Raw genomic sequence first — 26,506 nt, 5'->3', positions numbered from 1 at the left:
ACAATCAGGGTCCCACTGTGTATTCTCTCAGAAAGCAAATGTCTTTTCATCTGGCCTTTGAGTCTAGAAGCTTCAAAATCTTTCTGCTAAATGTTCACACATGTAAAGTGCAATGGCAGGGATCTCAGAGGAAAGCGAGCACAAAACAGAGGGACAGCAGAAGTGGCTGGGTTTCATTAGGCGGTTCACAGGAATGAATGCCAGCCGTGTCCGGCAGGGTCCATTGAGCCTTCACAGAATCACAGAATCGTTGAGGTTGGAAGGGACCTCTGGAGATCATCTAGTCCAACCCCCCTGCTCAAGCAGGGTCCTCTAGTACCCAAGTGCCTTCTGCACTTGCTGCTGGGGGAGAGGAGTGGAAGGACCATGAGCGTGCGAGCTCAGCTGCATGGTGTTTAAATGCACATGCAGGTACAAACGAGCACAAATTTAAATAGGAGCTGTAAGAGCTAATGGGATCTTTGAGGCCCAGCCTGTCAAAGCTGGGTGTGCAATACCACCTCTAAGTTATTCAAGCTTTTAAATGAGTCATTTAATTTTCTTTCAGCAAGGCATATCAAATTCATCTAGAGGTGCAGGTGCTCCACGCTCAGAAAAACATCATCGTTTACTTAGTGCCTAAATATGGATACAGGAACCTTGCTATGGGGACTGCTCTTCAATTAAGTGGGGAGCAGAGATGACATGCATACTATTTATGTTAGGCCTCTAAATTAAGTCAGGAGGCTGTCTGAGCTCCTCTTTCTGCCAGCAAGGAAAAATTAGCTCCTCCATGGGCTTTTCAGCCAACCAAACATCCTGCTTTTCTACACTGCCCTCTCCACTGCCCTGGAGTGCTGCTGGACTGACCCCTGTGTCCCCCCACAACGGAGGAGCGCAGACCTCCGCACACAGCCAGCATTGCCCCACCAGCCCCATGGTGCCACGCGCTCCAGCCAAAGCCTGCCTCAGCAAAAGCGATAGCCAGGTGGCCTCCTGGCACCCGCACTGGCCCTCAGCTCTGAACTAGTCCGTCAAGGGCCCTCCTCTCCCCGTGGACTCCCAGCCCACCCAAATTCTGGTGCTTACAGCAGGGGGTGCAAAGACCCCCCGCGCTTTCAGAATGAAGTCACAAGAAAGCTGCTCTCCTTTCGCTCCTTTTTTCTAGTCCTTCAGAAGATATCTGCCTCCTGCCTTTGCTTCTACCTCCTGACTTCTGATCTTATTTTCTTTTCCCACTTTGTGTATTACACCCAGATTTCATATGGCCAGTTTAAGACTAGCCAGTGTTTTCTAGCCCAAACCTCAAAACAAGAGGACCAAGACATTTCGGGAAAGCTCTGCTGATGACCATAGCTTTTCTGTGTCCTGTCATTCCTTGGAAAACTGGGAATTTCTCTTCTGCTGTTCCAGCAACCCTTTTGCAAGGCAGAGAGAAGAGGTGGGCCCACCCATGGGGAAGGCCAGGGCACAGTCGTCTGTCATGCTGTAGATGATTTCTGTAATCTAGACAAGACACATAGGCTGGCTTTTTAAAGTTATTAAACCAGTGGGAATGAGACATCCAAGTACCTTTTTAAAAAGTCAGTGGTTAGCCTCTTCGTTCTCTCTTGTTAAAGGCAGATAGTAGCCCTTCCCTGGCCTTCAGGAGAGATAACAAGGGTATAGAAATCCTCATGTCTCTGGAGCTGAGTACTGAAGGTACTGAAGTACCTCCAAAGGGTGGAGGTCAGGGCAGGCCTCCCATTGGCAGCCAAGTCGCACCCTCGCCTTTGCCTGGAGGGGGAAGGACACCCGTCCTCTGGTAGGACTCCCCAGTGGCTTTCCACGTGGCGGCTGTGTGAAGTCTCAGCAACGCTCACACAATATTGCACTGTGTCTCAGCGCATTTAGGTCAGTGAGCAAGGTTATATCCTGTCAGCAGAGCGACTGCATGCTTACCAGCACTGCCCAAGCAGCAAGGAGATTAGCGTGAGCTGCAGTTATTCACTGCAATTTCTCACATGCATTTGGCTCTATTTCGTGTTGGTCAACTGAGTGGAAACAGACTTGTTTTTCACAGATTCCAAGCCCAGTTCGCAGGTCCGGGATGCCAGGGGCTGTTCCCCATCCACTTCAGTAAATGCTGCCTCATGCCTGCTCCTTACGGAGCTTCTGCCTGCGCCTCATGTTAAGAGCTTCGTAGGCCTGGTGTGTTCAGCCAGACTATTCATAACCAAGGAGCGCAGCGTTGCTCCGTTTCCCACTCCCAAAGCACTCTAAATTGAGCTTTACAGGAGCGGCAGCCTGCGAGGCGCGGACACGCTGTCCCCTTCCCGAGCCCATCTGGTCAGCTAGGCCACTCAGTGTTGAGCCTCTGCCCTGGCTGGAAGACTGATACTTTTCAGACAGTAGAATGACATCTAACCACTGGCAAACGGTAAATTGCAATTAGCAAACACTTCTCTTTGTAAACAGAGATCTCTACTTGCCTGTAGCTCTTGGTATTCCCACAAATCAAAAACCCGCCAGAGTGAATGTCCACGATCATTGAACGCAAAGTGCTGCAGCCACTGGGAATCGAACACTCGTTTGAGCCAGCTTCATCTGCTCAGGCTTTGCCCGTATGCCTTACCCAGGTGGGATGCTATGGATCTTGATTGCATGTATTTGTATGTCACATTACCTGGTGTGGCAGACGTGTCCTGTAGCGTTTCAGTGTTACTCCCCCCTCGGCCAGGCTCCCCCCAAAGGCCTGCTAACGTTCTGAACTTTTTCCCTAGGGGTCTTTTTTCACCACCCCGGGTTATTTTACCCGAACAGGCCAGCAATTATTCTGTTGCAGATGGCTGTAAACTGAGCTAGGGACCGAGTGCTGCCGTTTCCATGGCAGCAGTTGGGCGATTCCACTTGTTAGCAACCCTACTATTAAAATGCAAACCAAAATAAACCAGGATAGTGACTTTTTCCTTCCCCCTCTTTGACTTTTGGGGAATCTTCACTTTCTGGTCAGTGCTGGAAGCCTCAGGCTGCCCATGTGGCTTTTCCCACAGGGTTTCTCCAGGGTTCCTGGAGTTACCTCAACAGGGAAAGCAGTGTGTCCAGGGGCATCGCGTGGACAGACTTCAGGCTGCACAGCCTTAGAAACACGGCCAGGTCAGGTCAGGTCAACACAGAGCTGGGAGCCAACTGGAGTCACGGTAATTATGCAAGTGGGAGGTTTGCCTCAGAGGAGAGGGGGCACCAAGAGCCCAGGATCACTCAGGAGCGCCCTCTCCTCCCCAGGAATGAAAACTGAGGCCCCTCTTGGAGATGGAAGACCTATTTCCTAAATCGTCACCTACTTATTATATTAGAGCTGCATTATTTCTCATTGGTAACTGCCCAGAAACAATCTTAAAAAAAAGAAAGAAAAAAAAAGAAAGGAAAAGGAAAAGGAAAAAGAAACAAAAGAAAAAGAGAAAGAAACAGAGCTGTTCAAAGACAGAAGAACAGACCGAAGCCTGCAGGTGGTTTGGAAACTCCTTCTGGCAGTTGCACGCTTGATTAGAGCACAGTTACAGCAAATGTTCACCTGAGTACAGCAAGTGCTTGAGCCCAGGACCAGTGTCCCGTGCCACAGCAGTGTGACGGCTTGCAGCTCTAAAAAGGGTTTCGGCAAATGTTGTGGTCATTTCTTTTACATTTCCAGGATTACACTCAGTGATTTGCAGCAGGTCAGTGCAATAAAAGCTAAACTAGAGCTGCCCATCTCAGAGGTGTGAAACCCCTTTTTTTCACTGGGGTCTGACAAGACAGACACATGGCTAGTCCTGCTGCTTTTCTTAGGCCTGAAAGTAGTGGCTGGGATTTGCAGAACTGGGTAACAAATGTAGAAGACAATTAAATATTTTCACTTCCAAGAAACAAATACCAGAATTGCCCCACCACAAATTTAACTTACCTGCTGCACCACATTTAACATTCAGTCCTTACTGTGCCATTTTTCACTTCACCTTTCTGCAATTCGCATGCTGTTTTTAGCTAAATATACCACAATATTCACACAATTTCGAAGGGAAGTTCATTGTGCAGCTTCCCCAGCACAGTGGAAACTCTAAACTAAGTTACGGACACAGTAGCCCAGACTGGACACAGGAGAGAAAGTGCTAGGTGAGAAGAGTCACAAGGAACTGTTGTGCTGCTTCTTGGAGGCCGCACAAACTGAGCTGTTTGCATGAAGATACTTTTCTAGGGGAGAAATAAAAGAGCAAAAAGAAAAAGAAAAAAAAATTACTGCCCAAAGCCCAGCCACAGCAACCTAAAGCATTCCCTGCAGTATATGGCCCAATTATTGTATCTCTCTTGGGACACAAAAGCAGTCCATCCAACCATGTACCTGATCTCCTGCAGTGGCTACTCGTGGATACCTACAGAAGGGATTAAGAACAGGGCAGCTGGACATGCAGGTCAGGCAAGTAGCACTGCTCCCCTAGGACGGTCTCCTGGCCTCCGATGGTGTGTGGACAAAGAAATCCCTCAGCCAGGGAGGACACTGTTGTCTCTGTTAATTATTCTTCTATTAATTTCTCCAGTTGCATTACGAACACATTTCTGGCACCCGCTGCATCCTGCACCGGGGGGCTCCTACATTACTTGCCCCTCGTGTGAAGAACCGTTTGGCTTATTTGGCACGTACCACATGCCTGTTTCATTTGGTGCTTTCTGCTGCTTATACTGAAAGACACAGTGAACAGTCTTTCCGCATTCATATAAACACGTGCTCACTCCCAGGGGCTTCTCCTCAAGCTAATGCTTTAATATGTATTAATGTCCCTATTTCCTTCAGGAGTGCTTGCAGTAGATACAGAGATCTTGGCAGCTCTTAAGAGCCTATAAACAGGTGTATGTCTTCGTCTGAGAGAGAGCTGCTTATGCAGCTAGTCAAAAGCAGCGTGACTAACAGAGGGGAGGCACTCTTAGGCACTCACACAGCAAAGAAAGCATCAAGCCCTGCAGCCGAATACTTCCTTTTCATATATTCATTCCTCTCAATCCACACATGGAGGTGTGAGATGCATGCCACCACTCCTTATGATGCACCGAGAGCGGGAAGGCTCTCTTCCTGCAAACGTTACTCGCTCAGCATTGCCCGCAGCTATTGCTGTGCAGGGCCCGTGCCGCTGAGCTGCCTCTTCCCCGCTGCGAAAGGGTGAGAGATGCCTTCTCCAGGGGATGCCGAGGGGGAATGACCTGGCTGCTTTCGTGGCGCGGTGCCCTGCGCAGGTGGAGGTGGGAAAGAGGGTGGAGAGAGGTGAGCGCTGGGGCTGTGCAAACACACGGCGGCTCCGGTGTCTGCAACGTCTCTGTCGTTAGCCAGGATGACTACATCCCGAGGGCTGCGGGGAGGGTTTGAGCAAGCTGAGTGCCGGTGGATCACACCAGTGCAATGCTCTCATTTTATCCTTTTGACAAGACACGGGAGGCACACCTGGGGGCTCAGATCCCCTGGCTCAGCCTCCTGGCAGACCAGGCTCTTCCCCGAGCACTGTGATGGCAGATCCTCCCAGCCCTGTGCTTCCTTTGGTCCACGACCACACTTGTATCATATCTAAAAGACCCATAAATTCTCCTCAAAACGCTCACCCAGCCTCCCGCAGTGGCTCCAAGGCAAGGCTAGGGCAGATTCGACAGCTTGCATCGGCGTGAAACAAGGATGCCATCCAGCGGCTAGCAGCGCCATGGGACAGGCTGTGCCCAGAGGCCACTGCCCAGTGCCCGCCGGCGTGCCCATCGGACCGGCAGACCCAGAGGAAGAGTTTCTGCTGATCACTTCCCCCGGGCTGATTTTTGCCGCAGGAGCCAGTGAGGAGGGAGGGACTGGGGACGTGCTCCTTGGTCTCCCCAACGGCTGACGCCAGCAAGCGGAGCAGCAGGCAGAAGCAAAGCTCGAGCGCTGTGCAGGCTTGCACAGCTTGTCTGGTGCGCCTCCAGACACAGCGAAGGCTTCAGGTCTCTCGCTCGCTCAAAAAAAGCCTTTTGAGAAAAGTGTGGTACTAGAAAATCACAAAATCCAAACCAGGAAGTGGTGGTCATCGGAGTTTAGAAAGCAAGTCTTGTGGGACAATATTTACTTACCTTTTCTTTTGCACACCCCCTCCTCTCAAAATAAGGAAATGCTCCAGACATAAATAGCCACAATAAACTTTTTTTTGCACCCCACACCCTCCCAACAGCATACAATAAAGCAGCGAAGCACTCTCTGTCTTTTCGTCCCCTCCCTCACGCCACCCACATTTCTCACCTGCCTCGTTCTCTCCCAATGAATTTCCTCGGCTGCCTTGTCTTGGTGACAGGGGACACTAGGCACTGGCAACTAACGCATTTAGAGGAAATACTGACTTGGAATAGAGGGCTAGCAGGTCTTGGAATTTCACTAGTTCAATTAAAAGTTCTTTAAAAAAAAATTAGTATAACAGAGAAAATTGATGAACAGATTCCATTGCAAAGATGTTTTGAAATGAGAACAACTTTGAGATTTCAATATTCACCACTGTTATTTTTCCTTTACTTTACTGAGCTTTAACGTCTATTATCTACTATTTGCTTTGTGAATGTCAACTACTGGCTGGCCTGGCATGTATTTTACAGCGCATTTCACCTTGTCTGTGCCTACTAAAGAAACCACAATTGTACTTGCTGAAACACACTTCTAAATCAACGAAGAAGGAAAGAAAGAAAGAAAAAGAAAAAAGATTTTCTTGTTGTTAGAGTTCTCTTTTTGCAGCCTCTAGAAATAACCTTTTCTGCGCTTTCCTCTATGACTATGAGAGCTTTAAAGATGCAACAGAGGTCTTCATGGACTCTCGTGACTGCAGGGAGCTGGGCTCTTTAGACAACCATTAAAGAGCCTCAAAATGGTAAGGCTTGACAGAACTGCAGGGTCCTGCTGTGCTGCCAAAGCTAAGCAGATTAACAGTGTGCTGGAGCCAGAGTCCAGCTTAAAGTTCATCCTCTAAGTTCACCTCCTCTAAGTCTTGGATTATTTTAGACAGAGTAAATGAAGCTCATCTCAGTTCTCCTCCCTGCCTTTGCATCCTCTGACCATTTTCTCTGCCCTGCTTTGAACCTTACTTTCCTAGAGACCAAGAATCTCTAAGGTTGTCCTTGATGACAGATCAGTTGACACCAGAGCTGTGGCTCTGAAGCCATCACTGGTTCAGGAGGATCCTATAACCTGCATCATGCAGGATGTCAGACTAGAGGACCACAGTGATCTGTTCTGGCCTGCAAATCAATTTCTTTTCCTCCCGTTTTTCAGTGATGACAGCACCAAGGAAAAGAGCTTCCCCTAAAAGTTTTTGAGACCTGCAATATCACTAGATAAACATATTCAGAAACCCCATGAGTCGGCCGTGTTCACAACACTATCAGTGCCTTAAGCCCCCTGTGGAATTTCATGTGCCTCCAGAGCTTGATTTTATAGAAGCTGCAAGTTATTTGAGCCGTCAGTCATCTCTCCCAATTTCCTCCGCTTTGTGCCAACCTGCACACTGAAAGGGCACATGTGCCACCCTCCTGCCTGGACAACTGCAGACCATCACCCACTGATTGCCACACTCGGAGTGAATATAGCCTTCAGGTACCAAAGCGCTCATTAACTTCCCCAGCTCTGATAAGAGGGTCAGAAGTCAGAAGTCTGGTGGTCAACTCTTCTCCATTGTCTTCTCATTGAAACTGAGATGCTTTTGGGACAAATGGCACGCGAGAGAGGAGAGGACAACAATACATTAGAGAGACATGGCTTGGAGGAGGTTCTAAAATCTCTCCAAACCTCTGTCCTGTTCAGGTGTACCATGACCATCACCTTGTAACCTTGGCTTTGTCCCTGAGGAAGGAAACTGGGGGAATCCCCTGGATTATCCATGCAGTTGTGCATCCAGTCTCACGCACCATTTTGCTTTCTTAATTATATTTAATCTTGCCTATTATTGTCGAAGTTATTGTTGTTACTGTTAAGCACTTCATACTCTCAAAGGACATTATTACATGCACTAATTAGCTGGCCAGATGGCAGCTGCCAGGAAGGCAGTGCAGAGCACAGTGCTCCCTGGGCTAAGCTGTATTTGTAGCCTTCCCTTCTGTGGAACTGCTCTGAATAGGTGCCCAGCCTTCTCCTTCCCTCTCCCTGCATCCTGCCTCCTCCTTGCTTTATCTCAGTCCCTCTGGCAGAGGCTTCTCTGGTTCTTTCTGACTGTTCAAATTAGAATTGCCAGAAGTTGAGTCAGTTCATTAGCTAATACCTGAGATCCTTCAGGCTTGCTGCTTCGTGGGTATTGGCCTTACCCCCACCCATGAACTGCTTCATCTGTGCTACCCCTAACAAGACCTCTGTTGCTCCCTAATTCTCCATGCCTTTTATTTTTCCAGCCTTTTGTCACATCAAGGGCTTTTCTCAGTTGGTTGCTTTTCCCCTCATCTTCCCCTAACACACTGTTTTCTAACTGAGAACTGGCCTGTGGCTGTCATAACAGCCCCACACTGTAAGCTAGCAACACCATTTTCCTCTTAACTAAGCAATCCTGGGGGGAAAGACAGTGTTTGACCCTTCAAGCCAGGGTAAGGCACTCCCAGAGGCAGTGTGGATGCACCGCATTTGGTAGCACTTCCCGGAAGTGATGTAGCCTCTGCCCGGGCACAGGCTGGAGACCCAGAGCACCACAGCTCTGGTGCACCCTGGCCTCTAACAAGCTGCCCCGAGGGTGTCTGCTATGCCATGCTGGCCCGCAGCTGGTGGAGGGCAGGTATCGGCAAACTAGCGCTGCGAGCCTCCCTTGTCTGACCTAGGCTGCAGGACAAGTTTGTTACAAAACCAAGATACTTCTTAAATCCAGCACAGACCTGGCTTTTTGGGTCCGTGCTGCGGTATCCCCAGGCAAGGTCTTCAGCACAGCAGCTGAGGAAAGGCAGCTCAACCTCTTGGGGTAATGAGGAGTATGTGCAATTATCTCATCAGTCCACTGAGGTCAAGCTGCACCCTAGAGAATCACCTTCTTTAAAAGGACCTATGAGACCATTTTTAGTGAGGATCATCGTTCTTGCATGGGGGAGGAAGAAGTACAGATTTTTCTTCCCCACTGAGGTCTCCTGAGCAGTAGCAAGATGTGAGCTTCTAATGTGACTACTGGCATGTCAAGAAGCAGAGCTCCAACTTATAAATAAAAGGGACCATCACCAAGTGAGTGGGGTGAATTTTCATTTCCTGGGCAATGACAGAGGGCAGCATTATTTGTGACTAAAGAGCCTTCACTGGGGAGCATGGGGCCTTACAGTGGTGGCTAAAAGAGAGATGCTTTGATCAATTTTCCCTCCCCGATGGACTTTCTGATTGAAAGGAAGAAAATGATCAGCCACAAAGTGGAGCAAATTGACTCCATCCGATTCATCGCCAGTCAAGGATGAAAAAGGAGCAAAGAGCAGAGCTAGTTCAATAGCAAAAGGGGAACTGTAGAAAGATTCCCGAATCCACATGCTGACTTCACTCCACCACTGTTTTGTGGGAGATCACAGAGACTGGCAGCCGCTCACTGCTTGTGAATATCCTTGTCACCACAAGAATTTTGCCTTGAATATTTTTCCTCTAAAAAGTTACTCTTGCTTCATTTCATTTTTGTTCTGATTCCTTTTTCTTCTCCCCGGTAGCTGACAGATCCTTCCCCTCTGAAGTGGCATTAGTTACGATGGAACTAGGATGTGACTGTGGAGCGCTGTGGAGCCATAAACAAGCCAGGCAGTGGGGCCACAGCACAGGTTCCCATTTCAGGGATGCAGGGTTTGATGTACAAGGACTCCCTCTCCCGAAATATAGCCAGCGTGGGCTGAGGTCTGTAGTCAGCTGGGATCCCCAACGATATGTCCAACAGTGATTTACCCTCTCTACTTTTGGTACCCATCTGGGGCAGGATGAGGTTCCCATCCTTTCTCTTCATAGGTGCTGAGGGATCCTGGCATTCTCACTTAGGCTTGCATAGCCTAGGTGAGGTGAGATGAATTCTGCCCATGTCTAGTTTTCCAAAGTGGCCTTCTCCCAATTTGTAGCTACAGTTACCTGTGTGCGTCAGCTGCTAATTTGTCCAGGAAAATGGTTGATGAGCGCTCAAGAAAGATCTGGCATGATGTGGATAATGCAGAAGTTGTTTTTATGCCTGCATAAAATTGTGCTTGTGGCTAGTTAAAGGCTAAACTTCTAAAAGTGCCCAAGCGCAATGTAAGGTGCAGTCTCTACAGTCCCATGCAACTCACCCATGCCAGGCACCATTCAGGGAGAGCAGGGAGGGCCACAGGGCCCCTTTGACTCCCGGTAACTCCCCATCTGTCCAACAATTTTCTTCATGTCCAAGCATTTTCTTCCTTTGCTTCATGGCAAAGAGCTGCTGTGACACGGACTGACTCTGCAGAGCCTGGGGGGGAAATTCAATCAAGGCCAAGAGATTGTTACATTAAAAAGTTCTTCTTACATGAGATAAATTCATCATTCCTTTGCAGCTGATCTGCTGTCCCAGACCTGTGAAAGTCATCTCTTTCATATAGATCTTCCTTCATATCCACATGTCAGCAACTTTCACGTAGGCCACTAGTCTGTACTGCAGCAGGAGCTAGGCCTGGCCTGAGTGCGCAGATCCTGTAACAGAGTGTGGTGGGTGTTCGCACCGTTTACCCTCTACGTACTCACTGGTGATGCCTAGATGAGACCTATCCCCCTGGGCCTCTTCTGCAGCCACAGGAACAGACAGGTTCCCTCAAAGGGCTCCAAATTCCTCTTTCATCTCCCTTGACAGAAGGGTTTGAGAAGAAGAGAGCAGGAATCTCTGTTACGTGTCTAAAAGTGGACGAGGTGTCTGTGCCCTGGACGTCATCGCAGCCTCCACCACCCACCTCTGTGCAGCTGTCCTGATACTGCCAGGACAAGGGAAGTGGGAACCTCCTGGCAGCACCCCCTCCCCTAGCAGACACGAGGGAGCACTGCTCTGCCTTTCTGGCTGCTCTGCTTCTTGAGGCATTTTTGTTAATCACGCTTGCAACTGCCCTTATTGCCAGTGCTCAAGGTGCTCCTGAGAAAAGAAGTGCCACTCATGCTGCTAATGTAAATGTCTTCCACTGGTATAGCAGGAGAGAACAGAATTGCTGAGAGCTCAGCAGCTGCTTGATGGACAGCTGTCACTCCTGCTTCTCCAGAGTTTCCAGGGGTGCTAGATGGCTTGATTATGCCGAGGATACTCAGCCATACCATTAAAAAGAACAGAAAGTCCTATTTTCACAAGTACATCACTCTCTTAGATATACTCTGGAAAGAACAAATCGACCACATTCCCATTGAAGTAAAATGGGTGATTTCACATCTCAAAAGCTGACGTGCGTCCCTTCTCCTTGCTGTTCCTAGTCATTGAGCTTCTGTTTGAAAATCTGGAAATACTACCAACAACTCCACTTGCAAAACTGTCTGGTTTGTTCAGTGCAGCCAAGAACTCCCCAGGCATTTCCACTCCACTGTCAATGCAGTGATTTGAAGATTTATTTTTGTCCTAATTGGAAAAAAAATTTCAAAGAATACATATTCTACTGAAACTTGGGAGACTCAAGTTTACTCATAGGCACAGCATCGCTTAATATTTGAGGGTAGAGGTGAATGATAGGAAAAGGAAGGGATTTTTATCCAGTGGATTTGGAAGTGTTTCTGATGTGACTATTCCATGACTTTGAACGTGTTAGAACAGGATTTAAACTGAGTGGCGCTTGTACCCCATTCGGGGAGTGGAAGAATTTAGAAGCGGACATGAATGTGTCAGAGCAGAGACTTTCTTCTTAGAAACACAAGTAGAAGTATGGCACAGTAAAACCACAAGATAAATCATCTCGGAGGTGAAGACATGAACACACCCAGCTCAGCCTGGGAAGCTCCCCAGGCGCTCAGGAGAGAAGGGGGCCCAGGACAGTCCCTGATCCTGCTGAACACACCTCTGCAGTTTTTCACCTGCCACTGGACTGTGCTACCCCCAGACCACTACCCAGTGATTCCTTCTTCACTGGGCAGCCTCCAGTGAAGCATTAATGCTGGCCCTAACCGTCCTTCAGGAAATCCGATGCCACCACCCACAGCTTGCTGCTTTCTCTCTGCTACTGAGTTTCATTTCCTAGGCAGAGCTTACATGGGGCAAGCTCTAGGCAAGTGCTGGGAACATGCTAAATGCTTTATTGCAGTTATAGATCTTGTCATTATATAAACAATATGTGTTATCAGCAGTGGGCAGTGGGAGCAAGGGAACAGCTCTCCTTACAGCAATCCATTTCCCGCATGCTTTCAAGCAGGTGAAGCAAACACCCATCAGCCATGACAACCTTTACTCTTAAACTTCCCCAGATGGAGCATTTTAAAGCAGCAAAAGGATTTAAACCTGTCCAGTTGCTGCTGAGGCATAACTAACAGTTGCACAGTCAGCTCCAACTGCAGCTGACGAAGCCTTACCAGCAATCCTCTGTTTGTCACACTCCCAGAATAGTTACAGATCCAGAGCAAGGCAGGGGGGAGACAGAGGAGGAGAACAAACAGGTGAGCTGCTTACCAGGAAGGATAACATTTGCTTTAATCTGCACGGTATTTCTTGTAGTCCTAGTAAAGCTTTAGAGAAAGGCACGTGAGATCCTCTCGAGTCCTGTTTGTCTGGCAATAGGGACACAAGGACAGGGTCCCGCTGGGAGGGAAATGAGGTGGCTGCCTCTCTGAGGCTAGGGACAACGAGAGAGCCCAGTTTGGCTGGTGAATGTCAGAGACGTCCCAGGGTCCGGTTCTTCGTGCACTTCTGCACAGGCTATTGATTGCCCATGGCTGACACAGCCACATGGGTTTTCTAAGGTGTAAACTGAACAATCCAGTGCTTCATGATAGGGATGGTGCCACAAACCGCCATGACTGAGATATTGCCAAAAGGCATATACTCCAAGAGGGCTGTTCTCCATGAACATTTCCTTCAGCCATAGTCTTTTGCCCAGGGGCTCTGCTGGAGCCAGCAGTGAAAGAGGCCCTTGGGCGCTTGGCGGGGGCCATTGCAGTCAAGGTGCAGGGGGCAGACAGGTGCCCTATGCCCTCCCCTAGGGCTTTTCTTCACCAGGAGCGAGACAGCAGTTGTGGTGGTCCCTTCACACAAACTTCTGCTTCCACCAGGATGTGCAGGAGGTGAGGCCAATCTGATTTCCTGAGACACTGATTATGAGCTGAGTTTGGACTGTGATTTACCCTTCTTTCCAGTCTCTCCTCTGTTTCATTTACAACCCAGGGTCTTTTGGCAGGATCTGAGATCAAAATAACAACTATCCTAGAGCCACCTTCAATATACACCTTGGAGACTGTCAGAAACAGAGTAATGCTGTGGACAGGTCACCAAGACGTTTGACTTACGTGCAGCATAGCTGCAAAATGATGCTAGAAGTGATGGGCTGGGAGGTTTGGGAAACCAGCTGTGCAAGAACTGTCAGAGAAATCCCAGGTGCTCTCAGACTGGAGAAGAGAGGGAAGGAGGGTATCACACAGCCTTTACACACAGTTCTGTTTCTCCATGGGGAAATCCATCACTCACCAACGGAGGGGATGGTCATCCCGAGACCTGGAGCTGATCCCACTCTGGTAGCGACCAGGACAGCTCATTGGGAACGTGCTACTGCTGCAACACCGAGGCAATTGGCTTCCCAGTTAGAAAGGCTCAGGGGCTCCTGTGGCTATCGGGGAGGGCAGTGTCCCTTCTGGGGGAAACCAGTCCGACCGAGGGAATCTAGGTGGTGCAAGCAAGGCCCATTTGCTCTTTTTCTGTGTGACTGGTAAGGCAAGTTTTCTTAATAGATCTGAATGTGCGGGACGATTCTGAGCTATCTAGTCTTTCTCCATGGCACTGGAAGTTCAGTGCAGTTGTCATCTGCCATAATGAACCTCCCGTTTGTTCAGAGCGGTACTGGTTTCTCTTGCTAAAGACACCTCGTTCTTGCCAGCCACAGCAAGGCTGTCCGTCATCTCTATCTCAAGCCCTCCATCCTCCTCGTATGCACAGGGACCATGTGGCCCCGCTAGCTTTGCAACTTCACTGCCTGGTGCAGAGTCCAAGGCAGTAAGGTCAAAAGGGACCTTTGGGATCAGCCCCTCCACTTTTGTATGACACTGGTGCTGCAGCTTTGCTGACTGGAGGCTTCATTAATTCCTCAGATGAGTTAATTCTGCAGATTCCCATCTGCCACGAGGCCAGCAGGAAATTAGTCAGCTAATGGCAGGGAGATGGAGGTAGGTGGAGCCTGTGTCCATGATACTGAAATAATAAATCATTGTGTTGCCTTGCTTTACAGCCCTCCTAGCCCTTCACTTGCTTTTGTGTCTTTATCATGAAGTGATCAGTGTGAGAGAGGTGGACAGGTCCATTTTCTGTTTCCCCTTTGCCCAGCCCTTGTTGCCAGAACTACTGTGAACAAAGAGAAATTAGTGCTTTGAGGAAATCTCAGGCCTTGTCACATCTGTGGGGCTATGGGAGTGGGGGGACTAATGGCAGAGCTGTTCTCAGGAAAACAGACTCCTGTCTGTGGACAGCCCAGGTGAATACCAGCTTCCGTGGGTCATTCACTTGAGGTCTTGCCCAGCTCCTGCTCCCAGCCCCTGTCGCCCCATGCCTGCAGCTCTCCATTTGGAGCAAAGGTGTCCCATAAAAGCTGCCATGTGCCTGTTTGGCTCCTGGACTCTGAGAAAGAACTGCTTAAATAAACAACCATTTCGCACTGCAAATGGCTGTGGGAACCCCTGCTCTGACAGTAATCTCATCTGTGCTATCTTGCGCCAGGCTGTGCCCATGAATTATCAGACCTGTTTTTATTTCCTGCTGTGGCTTTGTGACCCCATTGGCATCATAAATTCATTTAAAGTCTAACTGAAACAATATAATTTTCTCCATAAATGATCTTGCGAGGGAAATGATGCCAATCCTCGCAGGTCCTCACAGGTAACAAGGACTTGCTGTTTCTCTTCTATTCAGACACAAAAATTGCCCCTTTGCCCTTCTCAATGGCTGATACAACCTCCCTGCAGGGTTGCCTCACGTTCCTATGGCCTCAGAGGACTGTCCTCCCCGCTCGTGCCCGTGCCCAGGCCACGCTCATCCGCTCAGCAGTGCCACATTGGTACTGGCCTCTTTCATACTGACACTTACTACCTAACTCCAAGGACCTGCCAGCAGCTGGGCATACTACAGCCTTTAATCCATTAAAAAGAGCTTATGATCACAGCACGAAATTTTTCAGGGCAGAAACAAAAGATTTCCTTTTCCATGCACAAACTAACTAACTGAGTTCCCTTCAGCTGGACATCTTTGGTGCCCCATGTCTTAGATGAGGCAAGGGGAATAGTCACATGTTGAATATGCAAAATATAAGGTATTTTTTCAGATGGAGTTAACGAAAGAAAAGCTATTTTGGTACTTGGCAACCCTGCAGAGCCTCATAGCACAGAGCAATGTCTCCCCCGCAGGGATGCAGAAGCAGATTGAGTAGGACACTGCTTGTCTGGGCTGAGCAGAAAAAAAAAAAACGTCCTCTGTCTGGTTCTGCACAGCTGCTTTCTCCCTCGGATCTCTCCTAGCGGTACTTCACACACAGTGCTGCAGTGCAGGCATGATGCTCCTGCTCTCCGTCACTGGGACGGCAAGAAGTGCGGCCATTCTCCAGCCCTCCCTGACAGCAGAGCTGCTGCATCCCAGGGACAACATCCCTGAGCTCATCCCTGAGCTGCTGCATCCCAGGGACAACATCCCTGAGCTCATCCCTGGATGTCGGTTCTGGCTGAATTAAGCAGGGATCTCACTGGCAGCACTGTATGTCTGACCATAGTCATGATCTGGAAGGGTCATGCATTTGGAAGATAGCACAGCTTATGCCAAACACCGGGAAAACTGTAGCCATTACTAGCTACAGCACAAGTGCTTAAGAAAAGCAGCAAGTGATCTCAGATACCTTTTATTTAGAGAGAATCTGTAATTTCATTGCTGAAGGCATTTCTCCTCCCCTGAAGCAGAATGTCCTGAGCCACACAAGCAGTTTGCACAACTGTCGGCTGAACAAACTCAGGGCAGTTTTCTGAAAGTTCTTTGTGGTTCTTTTAAGGAAAATGCTTTGCTGTTGCTTTTGTTTTGTGGCCACTGAGGCACTGTTAGACACTATGCTGTAGGGTGTTTGGGAGATGCATGAGTGTCTGAGATCTGTTCTCCACCCTGACTCCAGAATGGATGTATGGGAGAAGTCAGTCCAAAATAAAGGTGGCAAATGAGAAATGCATGTGGGCAAGTGAAGGAATGAGTGTGTGTTTTTTAAAAACGATCCCGGTGCCCTGTGCTGCACAGCTAAGGCAGGGATCCTGCCCTCCGGCCTGACAGGCCAGCCACAGGACAGGGTAAGCCCAGCCCCGAGTGTTGCCAAGCCTCACCTGCCAGACTGGCCTCCTTCTCGCCCCAGTTTGAGCAAGCTCAGACCGTAATCGCCCCATTGCCGCACTTCTCAGGCAGCAGTTTCGTGGCCTTGCAGCCTTGGCACCCAGAGCTGCCTCAGGATACACATTGTTCTGCAATGCAATTTCCAAGAGACTGGAGCACAAGAGGGGTTCCCTACCCCCACTCTTTCCATAATTCTTCTAGTTTAGGCAGTATACTGACACTAGGCTTATCATCTGTCTGAGCACCTAGAAGGAAATGCCACATAACGGGCAGGACACAGAGCACAGGGACAGCGACAGGGCATAGGGCACAGGGACCGAGCACAGGGACCGGGACGGAGCGTGGGGACAGGGACGGGACCGGGCAGAGCAGAGCAGAGGGAGAGGGAAGGGCTGGCTCCAGGCTCTGCAGCACAGCTCACTCGTGCCCCCCAGTGACCACAGGAGACAAGTGTCCGTGCAGGACCAGAGAAGCAAACACCAGGCAGAAAATGACAGCAGGTTTATTGTATTTCATTTTAAAAGCCGTGATAGACAAGGGGGGATGAGAGGCACTGAAGTGAGGCATTTTGTATAAAAGTTCCCTGTGAAAGTCTAAAGTCCCATGTAGCTGCATAATCTCTCTTGCTGTCCCAGCCTTTTCCGAAAATCCTTCTTTGAGCAGTAGGCACACAAGACTGGCATGAAGGAAGCCTGCCTCCGTCAGCAGCCAGAGGTTGCAGATGCAGCTCCCAGCTAACCTGCCTCTGGGTGAGCTGGTGGATTAGGGAAAAGTACCACTGTTCCTCCATTACACAATCCAGCACCCATGGCCAGCCCCCGCAACAGGCGCCCTGGGCTCCAGCCTCTCACAGCTGCCCTCGGCGCAGGCTCGTAGTGCAGCAGCAGGCAGGCTCGCCCTGAAGCATGAGCTCAGTTTAGACCCCCCCCCCCCCATTCCCCAGCCCAGGCCTGGATCAGGGTTGTCCCACGGCTTTGTCGGCCAGCGGCAGGAATTGCGCTGCGGCGCTGAAGCAGAGGAGACCCTGTGTCTCAGAGGACGGAGGTGACACAGCTCACGCCATAGCTATGAATGGTGAATTCGAGTCCAAGAGCAGGGCCGCGCAGCCCGCACTCCCTGCCAAGTGGGACCCCTTTTGAGGCAATTTTCAAGGTCAGGCCAGGAGAGGCAGAAGCCTTTCCAGCTCAGGAGCATCCATCTGTGCTGAGAGCAACAGTCTGACACAGCTGTTACTTTCTGCGGTTCTCTCATCTCCTTTACTGTAACCCTCTCTCATACCTAGCACACCTTTTGCTCACTCAGGGTGTATCAAAGGCCTGTATTTCCCCTCTCAAACTTCACCCTGGGACAGTCAGGTGACGACTGTGCAGTCCCAGTGCAGAAGACTATGCCACGGCTCTTCTAACCCCTAGCAGATTTATCCCACCCTGACAGATATGCAGAGCATTTTTATTCCTGCTCCTCCATACTTCCAATTTTTCACTTTGCAGCTTTCCAGCAAGGAATGGCCAGTCTTGACTAGCACATTTATGCTAGTCAGCCTCTGCAGGAGAAGGGTTAAAAGCCATCTAGGCTTTTTATCTGCAGGACTGATCTTGAAATGCCTCTCAGATTATTTACCTGTTGGTAATCTCTTCTGAAATCCACACCTTCCTCAAACCTTTTACCCGGTGCCCACTCCCAGGAGTTCATTGAATTCTTTTTTGCATTCTCTGAGTGTACTAAAACTGCTCTGAAGTACATACCAAGCCCATCCCCAAAAGAAACCGCTCTTCACACATGAATCTACAAAGATGCCTGGAAGTCCAAGTCTTCAGGGTCGAGGAGAGCATCCTTTTTCTCCTTGCTCTCCTGCTGCACATGGTACCACCTTTCAGCAAACTGCACTGCATCATGGACACTGTGGAAAGCCAACTGGCTTCCACAGTTTGTATTGCTAGCCCAGCCTCCCTGCTGAAGCAGGTGACGGATGGAAGGGTTGCAGTTGGCCAAGAGCACCTGGACACCAATATCCTTGTAGTCATGATGCACCTCCTTCAGCACAGAGAGACCCACAGTATCTATGAACTGCATAGCCCCACAGTCAATGATTAAGGTGTGCATATCTATGGAAGGAGGACAAACATCTGCTGGAGACTGCTCAGCCCTTTTCTTGGCAGGTTTCAGACAGTGAAATCTGGTGCAGAAAAAGCTCTTGCTGTGGCCCGTGTCTGCATTTGCCTGGGCTTCCATCCTTTGATGCTTAGCAGCTAGCAGGGTAGGGTTTACTGCAGTTTTCTGATAGAGAACTGTCTTGAAATAATCTTTGTTGGCATAGTAAAGGGATGCTTCAAAGCGGAATATCTTCATGTTGGCAATACTGCTGAGCTGCTTGTAAGTGGATTGGTCCTCATAGATTTCTGAATTACTGACCTTGCCCAGGAGCGTGGCCCTGGGTCTCTGCGTGCGGAAGATGATGCAGAGCAGAGCAAAGCAGACACCCACAAGGAGCCCGATCTCTGTGGTGATCAGCGTTGAGGCTAGCATGGTCATCCACCATACCACTGTGTCCACTTTGCTGAGCTGCCACATTTGGGGGGTGTCGCAGAACTTCCTCAGGCCGCCCCGCAGGTTAATGATGGTGACTACCCCCAGGATGGATGTCTGCAGTGAGTAAAAGAGCGGAGCAATCCACAGCAGCACTAGCAGCAGCACCAAGGAGGTGACCAGGCCTGAGATCTGGGTCTGTGTCCCTGTGGACTCCTTCAGCAGAGTCTTGGTCAGGGCTGCAGAGCTGGCAAAGCAGTAGAAGAAAGAGGGGATCAAGTTGCACATGCCAATGGCGACCATCTCTTGATTGGCACGGACAGCGTAGCCATGCTTTTTGCCAAAGATTTCTGCCAGGGAGACGGTCATGGCAAAGCCAATAATAGCAATGGGCAGAGCATCAACTGCCAGGCTGGAAAACAGTTTAGTATCTGGTAAGGTGGGTTTCCTGAAGCCAGTGGGGATGGCCCCGCAAACAGCAGACTTGTACCGCTCTTCAAAGTTGAAATAGTATGATAGCACTGTTGCTACAATGACCACCAGCAGCTCTACAGGGAATGGGGCCTTCATCTTGTCTTTATATCGGTCATTGATCTCTTTGACAGGCACAATGATGGCCAAAGCAATCAGACTGGTCACCAGGTCACAGATGTTGGTGTTCTGGATGTATCCGAAAAGGTCAACCCACGTCAAGATGAAGGATCCCACCCCTTCATGACGAGGGATTTTCAGTCCCAGGAGATACTTCATCTGGGAGGTGATAATGGTGAGGCTGGAGCCGGTCACAAAGCCGCTGAGGAGAGGTTCTGACAGGTAGACAGACACAAAGCCCAGCTGTAAAACCCCCAGCAGGATCTGAAAAGAAAGTCAGTCATACCTTTAACATCCATGAGAAGAGCTGGAAGAGGTGACCAGCGATTTATGTCAGTTGCTTCCACTTCAGCCTGTCTGGCTACTCTGTCTGCTGAGCATTCAGTGTGAGACAGAGGATTTTATCTCAAGTAGCTAGTCTAGGATATGGAAAACTAAAGAGACGTAGAAGATTTGGCTTTATCTAAAAATGCCATACAATGCCTTGCAAATGCCTTCAAGGTCCCTGTGACTGTCTCCTTACAAGGAACAAGACTGCAGTTAACACTCAGAGTCCAAGGGGTAGCTAAATCAAAGCAGCTTATGAGTATCACCTGGTGGCTAAAACAGTGTGAGGCAGTGAATTTTTGTTGTCCCAGTGAAAGGGGCTGAAGTTGGCTACTGACAGCTGGGCCCAGGCAGTGGACACATTTCCAGGGAGCGTGGCCTTTAGAGGAGTCCCTGCTGATGGCATAGCCCTTAGAGGGCTTGCCCTAACTGGAGAGCAGCCCTAAAACTGCTCTAAACTATACCAGGAGTCAGCCCAGGTCCAGGACTAGGATGGTGGGACGGTGGTTCACAGTTCCCTTCCCTCCCTTGCCAAGTCTGATCCTAAGCATGTTTCAGACACATCCAAGGATCTGGCCTGTCATGTGGGGAAGGTACAACCCCAAAGTCACGTATGTTTGGGGTTTTCTAAACCACTGCAGTTCAAGGGTGTCAGGGTCTAGTCATTTCAGGCAAGGTTTGTTGTTAACTCAAGTCTGAACTGAGACTAAAGAAAGAACAGAGAGGAAACAGCACAATAGTCAATATTTGTACCTGGTAAAGACCGACCAGAAAGCTTAAGGAAAGTGCCACAGTGATGGCGTAGCAGCTCCTGTCACAGACACCTGTCCCATTAGTGGGGGAGGTGGAGTTCCCCACCAGCAATGAGCCAGTGTTGTCGTCACTGTACCCTGCTAGCTGAAGGTGCCGATTCACAGACTGCCCAATCATCAGGCACAGGACACCAAAGGAGCCGACGAAGTTATGGCGTGAAGTGGCCATAGCAAAGTAGATGATATTGCAGAAGAAGTTGGTGTAGATTCCATAGATGGGATCCTGGTTCGCTAATAGGGAATACGAGATGGACTGAGGGATGGCAACTATCCCCACCAGCAGCCCAGATATGACATCCCCAAGCAACTGCGTCTTGACATGGTAATGGGGAAGCCAATCCAACACTGGGAAGAGGTGACAGAAGAAACTGATGATAGTTTGACGATTGCATTTGCAGACCTCTCTGGCTTTCTCTAGGATGAGATCCCGGCTGCTGAGGTCCACGGGCTCATATTCTTCCAATCTGACATGTATAAAACGGACAGGAGACTCTTGTGGCGTGAGGGAGCTTAGTGTGTCTTTGCTCTGTCCTGACTTCTGGCTTGACGCGTCCTCCATTGCACCAGGAGACCTAAGACAGGAGAGCAGGCATGCCCATGCAGTATTAAATTCATGTACATATTGTGTTTTGCTTAGCACCTGGGCTCATGCAGATTGCATGGATAAATAGAGGATGGCAAATAGCCTCAGATAAATCAAACCTCCCTGCGGTGCCAGTTTATCAGTTTATCAGTTATCAGTTATGGACCTGATTAGCCACAGCCCTGAATGACCATGGCTTATGTTGCATTCACAGTGCCATAGATGCCCACATTAGGGACAGAACTACAGAGAACACCATGCTCCTTACAGACACAGCTCTTGATTTGAAACAGGACAGCAGAATGTTCTGAGATCAGAAAATATTACTTCACTGAAACTAAAACTTCTTGAGAAACCCTGCATGTCTTGATGACACTTCCACTGAGGCAAGAACTATCCTGAAAATGAACTATTCCATGTGCTGTTCTAGGAATGTGACATGTGGGTGAAGGAGGCTATTTGCAAATTCATTTTTCCTTTAAAAATTTGAAATATGTTATGTATTAAAAACAGCAGGTTCTAAAGAAAGGCTTTCAACTGAGCCTAACCATTTCCTTTCTTCTGTTCTCCTCATCCCCCATTAAATTAAACACGGAAAATCAATTTTTTTGTTTTGTTTCAAAACCAAATTCATTTTGAAATCACAGATTTTTTCCTCCAGAAACAAGGAATTCCAGTTTCTGCACTGCTATATACCATGTGTCTCTGTGTTGGCAAATCACCAGTAAATCAGAACTGGTTTCTGCTGGTATCACTTCTTAAACATTAGTTTTGACAAATGATTTTCATGATGTTGGCATCTTTGTAGCATTAGTTATTTGTGCTGTAACTTCTAGTTTTTTTACAGGACTGCACTATCCTGATTGAACAATGAATTTTTGTGACAATGGCAGAGGAGTGGCGTGTATGGCAATGCTATTAATCGTGACATACTAGAGAAATGATAGAGGTCTAGGAACAACGTCAAGAAAACTAAGCATTTTCCGAGTGCCGCCAAGTAACTGGCTGCCCTTTCAATGACTCTATCGTATTGACTAGAAATGATCAAAATCATCCACTTAACACAAAATCATGTCACTGAAGTCTGACCTTGGCAGATTCCCTAGAAAGCTTTCCATGCTTTCTTAAAGACTACCCCATTCTGAAGATGCCCTAAACGACTGAGGCTGAAAACAATCCCCCACAGTTACCTGCCCATCTACCAACTGCGACTTGGTGTCTCTGGCTCCTGGGAAACTAGCAGGAAAGCCACCATCCCTGTAAAGCATGGATGAGACAAGAAAAAGTGAATTACTTAGCTGGCTTGCTTCAAACAGGCCCATCACAGGGGCTGGTATTTGTAGAATGAATGCATGCTATTATTTTGATCTGATTAAATAATGTATATCCTTCCCAGAGCTACTCCAAGTTGTTCAGTCACAATGCAATTGCAACAAAACACAGCTATCTGTTAAAACCAAACAATATACAAACAGAAGCACTCAGTGTCTCCTGAGTGAACACCTAGCCCGGCTGCAGGTTGGAAATGGAACCAGGATGATGAGAAATCCCCTTCCCCTACCCTGCAACCGCATTTCGCATTACTGATCCCAACCCAGAGTTCTTACCTCTGACTGCATGGAGGAGAGAGGGGATACACTGTGTGTCTTCTTTGGGTGCCCCAGAAACTATTTGGAGCTTCTCACCTGCTGACTAACCTGTCTCCCCACCTCACAATGTACACTGAGAAGAGAAAGCATGACGCAAACAATTGCAAACCTGTTTCCTTTGCCTTCCTTCTGGAACATAAGCTGCTTCTCTCTGAAGACAACTCAGTCATTCAGCCAAACATTTGGCCCTTTTATCTAGCTCCAGCTGATGGAGACAGTGCAACCAGCCAAACAGAGCTGTATTTTGAAAACAAACATCATTCTGGGAGAGTATTTTTGATGAAAACTTGTTCTGTCCATTAAGAATGATTGAAGGAGTTTAGAGAAGTACTCCTGTCAGATAACAGTATTGCTGGTATCTGGAGATGTGTTTGCTAAACAAGGGGAACAATGCACGGAAATTGTCCTGCATGGGCTATTGCATTGCTCCTCCATCAACCAAGTACCCCCAGCTAAGTCCTACTGCACTTTTCCACTCACAGATTTTGATCTATTCCGGACAGGATTTTGTCTGGCCTGTTCCAAAAGTACTTTTCTCTCCTGGTAGCTTTTCTATCAATGTGTTCCTACCAGGCACCACTGCACTGTCCAACCTACGCACTTTGCTACATACAGCGTGGCTGCACAGAGACACGAAGGTGCAGTCGTGTCCCAGACCGCTCCCTGAGCGGTCCCACCTCTGTTTTGCCAGATCGCATTCACACATTTACACAGAGCCAGCAATGTCTTGCTTCAGAAAGGCTTTGTACAAGGAAGTTAGTTGGTTCTGAAAGCAAAGTTGGGATGACAAGGATTATTTCTAGCTAGTGATAGAGAGAACTTGGTGTGTGTGAGATCTGCACAATCCACATTTTACTTGTGCCTTATAGCACGACTCATAGCACGAGTAATAAAAGAGATTCTGCTTTGCAGAAGTAAGCACAGTTCAGTAAAGCGCAGGCTTTTATTTCTTTTATAAGTAAAGGTGAGCAATTGTACCAGTGGCCAGGGAAGGAGATCACTATGAAACAACAGCCTCAAATACTAGCAATAGCTGTTCTTCTCTTGTGCTCCTTGCCAACTACCTGCATTAGACCTCCCAGCACTGTCTCATCTCATTCTCCATTGTTCTGGCAGTCAGGCAGCTCAGTTCCTACTTCTGCTTCTGTCACTGACTTTGTTCAGGGCTTGGGGAGGGAACTTAGAGCCTGGGGGATAGGGAGAGATGATGCGGGGTAAGGAGAGATGACATTTTAACAAGTCTTTGATTTAGTTGCTGGGGAGACACCCTGAGAAAAGAGGAGAGGAAGATCTGCCTCTTGAATTACATTGCTCTCATCAGTGGAAGAACATCTCAGTAATTAGAAGTAAATGAATGAGAAACATCAGTGCTCTCTGGCAGCAGGAAAAAATGAGAATATGTCATAGGAAAGACAGCTGCTCAATGTATTTATCTGTTCATACTAGACTCTTTTTCTCTGCCAGTTCTCTACAGTTCATATCTTTTCAGGTTTGTCTGTGGATAGGTACCCTTTCCCTGCTCCCTTTTTTGATAACAGACTAGCTCTTTCCATAGCCTCTTTATTCCCGTTGTCCTTAAAAGATGACCTCTTCATATGCTTTATATTCCTTGCTAGTCATAGCTCATTTTGTATCTTGGCCTGTCCAGTGTTTTCTCCACTTGCTAATTCTCCTTTTCCATCTTCTTCCTTAGTAAGCGAACCAGATTTCCACTTTCTGTTTGATTTCTTCTCCTTGAAATTCAGTTATTGAAGAACTGGTGATTAAGCCAGGCCGGTCTTTTAAGTCTGCTTGCTTTCTGGGGTGAAACAAACCTGAGTACAATCCATTCTTTCATTTTTTGGTCTTATTTAGGAAGTGGTCATTTCCAAATCTGTACCTCTAATATTGTCAGCCAGTGTGTTTCACCTTACTATCCGCCATGAAAATAGGACTACGTACTCTTTCCATTTGCGACAGTATCTAGACTACCTTCAATTTCTACTCTGCTTTCACGATATGGTAGTTCTTTTCCTTCCAAGTTCCATCTTCATTTATATAGTGGAACTTTTTTATTTGTTGTGATTTCCTCTACCACTTAACTTAGCTGAGTAAGTCTTCATTTCAACTCCCACGCCTCACAGGCATAACTTTCTTTGCTGAGCAGTTCTTTTTTCCATTCTTTCTAGTCTTGTTTTTCCCTCTGTCATCCTTTGTTCATGTGACTATCCTCCTAATTAAAGTCTGAAGCCTTCACTACATGACCTTTTCTCTTTTTTGGGAGCAAATTCCCAGTTATTTTTGTATCCTTGACTTTAAAATGTGACATCCTTCCAAACTTTCCCTACAATAAGTTCTGGAGCTCTTCGTTCCAGCTGGCTTTGCTGTGTGGTTAGGTTCTCAGTGCTTACCTCCTTGAAAATGAGGGCCTTCACCCTAGAACAACTGTTGCTTGGCCTTCTTTGCTGTGGAAATTTAGCCAGTGGGCGCTGAGGAGAGAGCATTTCATATTCTTCATCCTGACAGCAAGGATGTAAGGATGTACTTTCTTGCACTGATTACTGCGCACATCTCTGAAATCACTTCTCCTGTATGAGGTGAAGTAACAAGGATAGAAACTAAAACATTTTACATTTGCTCTAGAAAATGTACAACAGACAAGCTTAAAAAAAGCAACCCACAATAGAACTTTGTGTGAACTTGAGCTGACTAAAAGTACAATGACTTCCAAAACACAAGGTCACTGTAGCTAAACTAGTAAAATTAAACGTTTGTTTTCAAATGCATCTTTTAAGGTTGGTCTTTATTGCCATCATAAACTCACTTACCTGTTTAATGCCACTCTAGGAAAGGTTGAGTTGGACAGAAGGTGAGCATTAACTTCAACAATGCAATTGTAGAAAGGACGTCTCTCTGTTTTTAAGATAAGCAGAAAGCATGAAACCCTCAAATTGGTATGTGAGCAATGCAACATCAACCTACGCAACAGCCATTGCAACTAGCTAGAAATAGAGCATGAAAACCCAAGTTCTAGATACGATGAAAATGCGGTAGCAGACTATTTCATTCTTACAGTGGGTTGGTGATATGATATGGCATGCTATCCTACGGTAGAAAAAGTTGACGAAATTGTCTAGGTCCGTGTTTGTTTTTGGCCTTGTCTACCCAAGCCTGTTGCAATGGATAAACATAACGAGTTCATTTCTGTACTCCTGTGTCAATGAAGAGTTTGTGTTTAATGGGACTAGCTGACATTCTAGTAAATATAGTAATTTTCTTTGGAACAGGACTAACTGCACTGCACAAAGAGTTTTTGTTTAAGACTTGTGAACACACGTATGAGTATTTGGCTCCTGGAAGCCTTTCAAGTCACATCCTGCATGTCTCAGCTGCTTACACGGACCAGCCTGCCTTAGTACATGGGCGTACCCTGCTAATCCACAGTTACTTATATCACATGCCACCTCTTTTTAAAAAAATGGTAGGAAGGCCAGGTAATGGGGCCAGATACCTACGAGAGCAGCCAAATTTCTTTCCCTTCAGATCTGGGGCTTTTGGATCTCAGACTGTCCTTTCGGATAGCTGCTGGTT

General features: G+C 47.9%; 1 protein-coding gene across 1 annotated transcript; it reads right to left on the bottom strand.

Annotated features, from left to right (window-relative positions):
- Window positions 1-16,934: 16,934 nt before the first annotated feature.
- On the bottom strand, window positions 16,935-25,394 carry LOC104151097 (sulfate transporter). The gene is made up of 4 exons (XM_009685695.2): window positions 25,327-25,394; window positions 22,478-22,544; window positions 20,646-21,276; window positions 16,935-19,829 (listed from the first exon to the last, which is right to left on the bottom strand). Exons 2-4 carry the CDS (start codon window positions 22,483-22,485, stop codon window positions 18,234-18,236), a joined length of 2,235 nt encoding a protein of 744 aa, XP_009683990.2. The 5' UTR covers window positions 22,486-22,544; window positions 25,327-25,394; the 3' UTR covers window positions 16,935-18,233.
- Between the last annotated feature and the right edge of the window lie 1,112 nt (window positions 25,395-26,506).

Source organism: Struthio camelus, chromosome 13 (genome assembly GCF_040807025.1).
Source record: "Struthio camelus isolate bStrCam1 chromosome 13, bStrCam1.hap1, whole genome shotgun sequence".
NCBI lineage: Eukaryota > Metazoa > Chordata > Aves > Struthioniformes > Struthionidae > Struthio > Struthio camelus.
The sequence above is the reverse complement of the archived record's forward strand: the minus strand, read 5'-3'. Positions and strand labels throughout refer to the sequence as shown.

Bases quoted from the DNA above. Each gene is read 5' to 3' on its own strand.
- LOC104151097 (XM_009685695.2), bottom strand. The intron at 19,830-20,645 runs GTACAAATATTG...CTTTCTTTTCAG, and splicing joins TTCTGGTCGGTCTTTACCAG to ATCCTGCTGGGGGTTTTACA.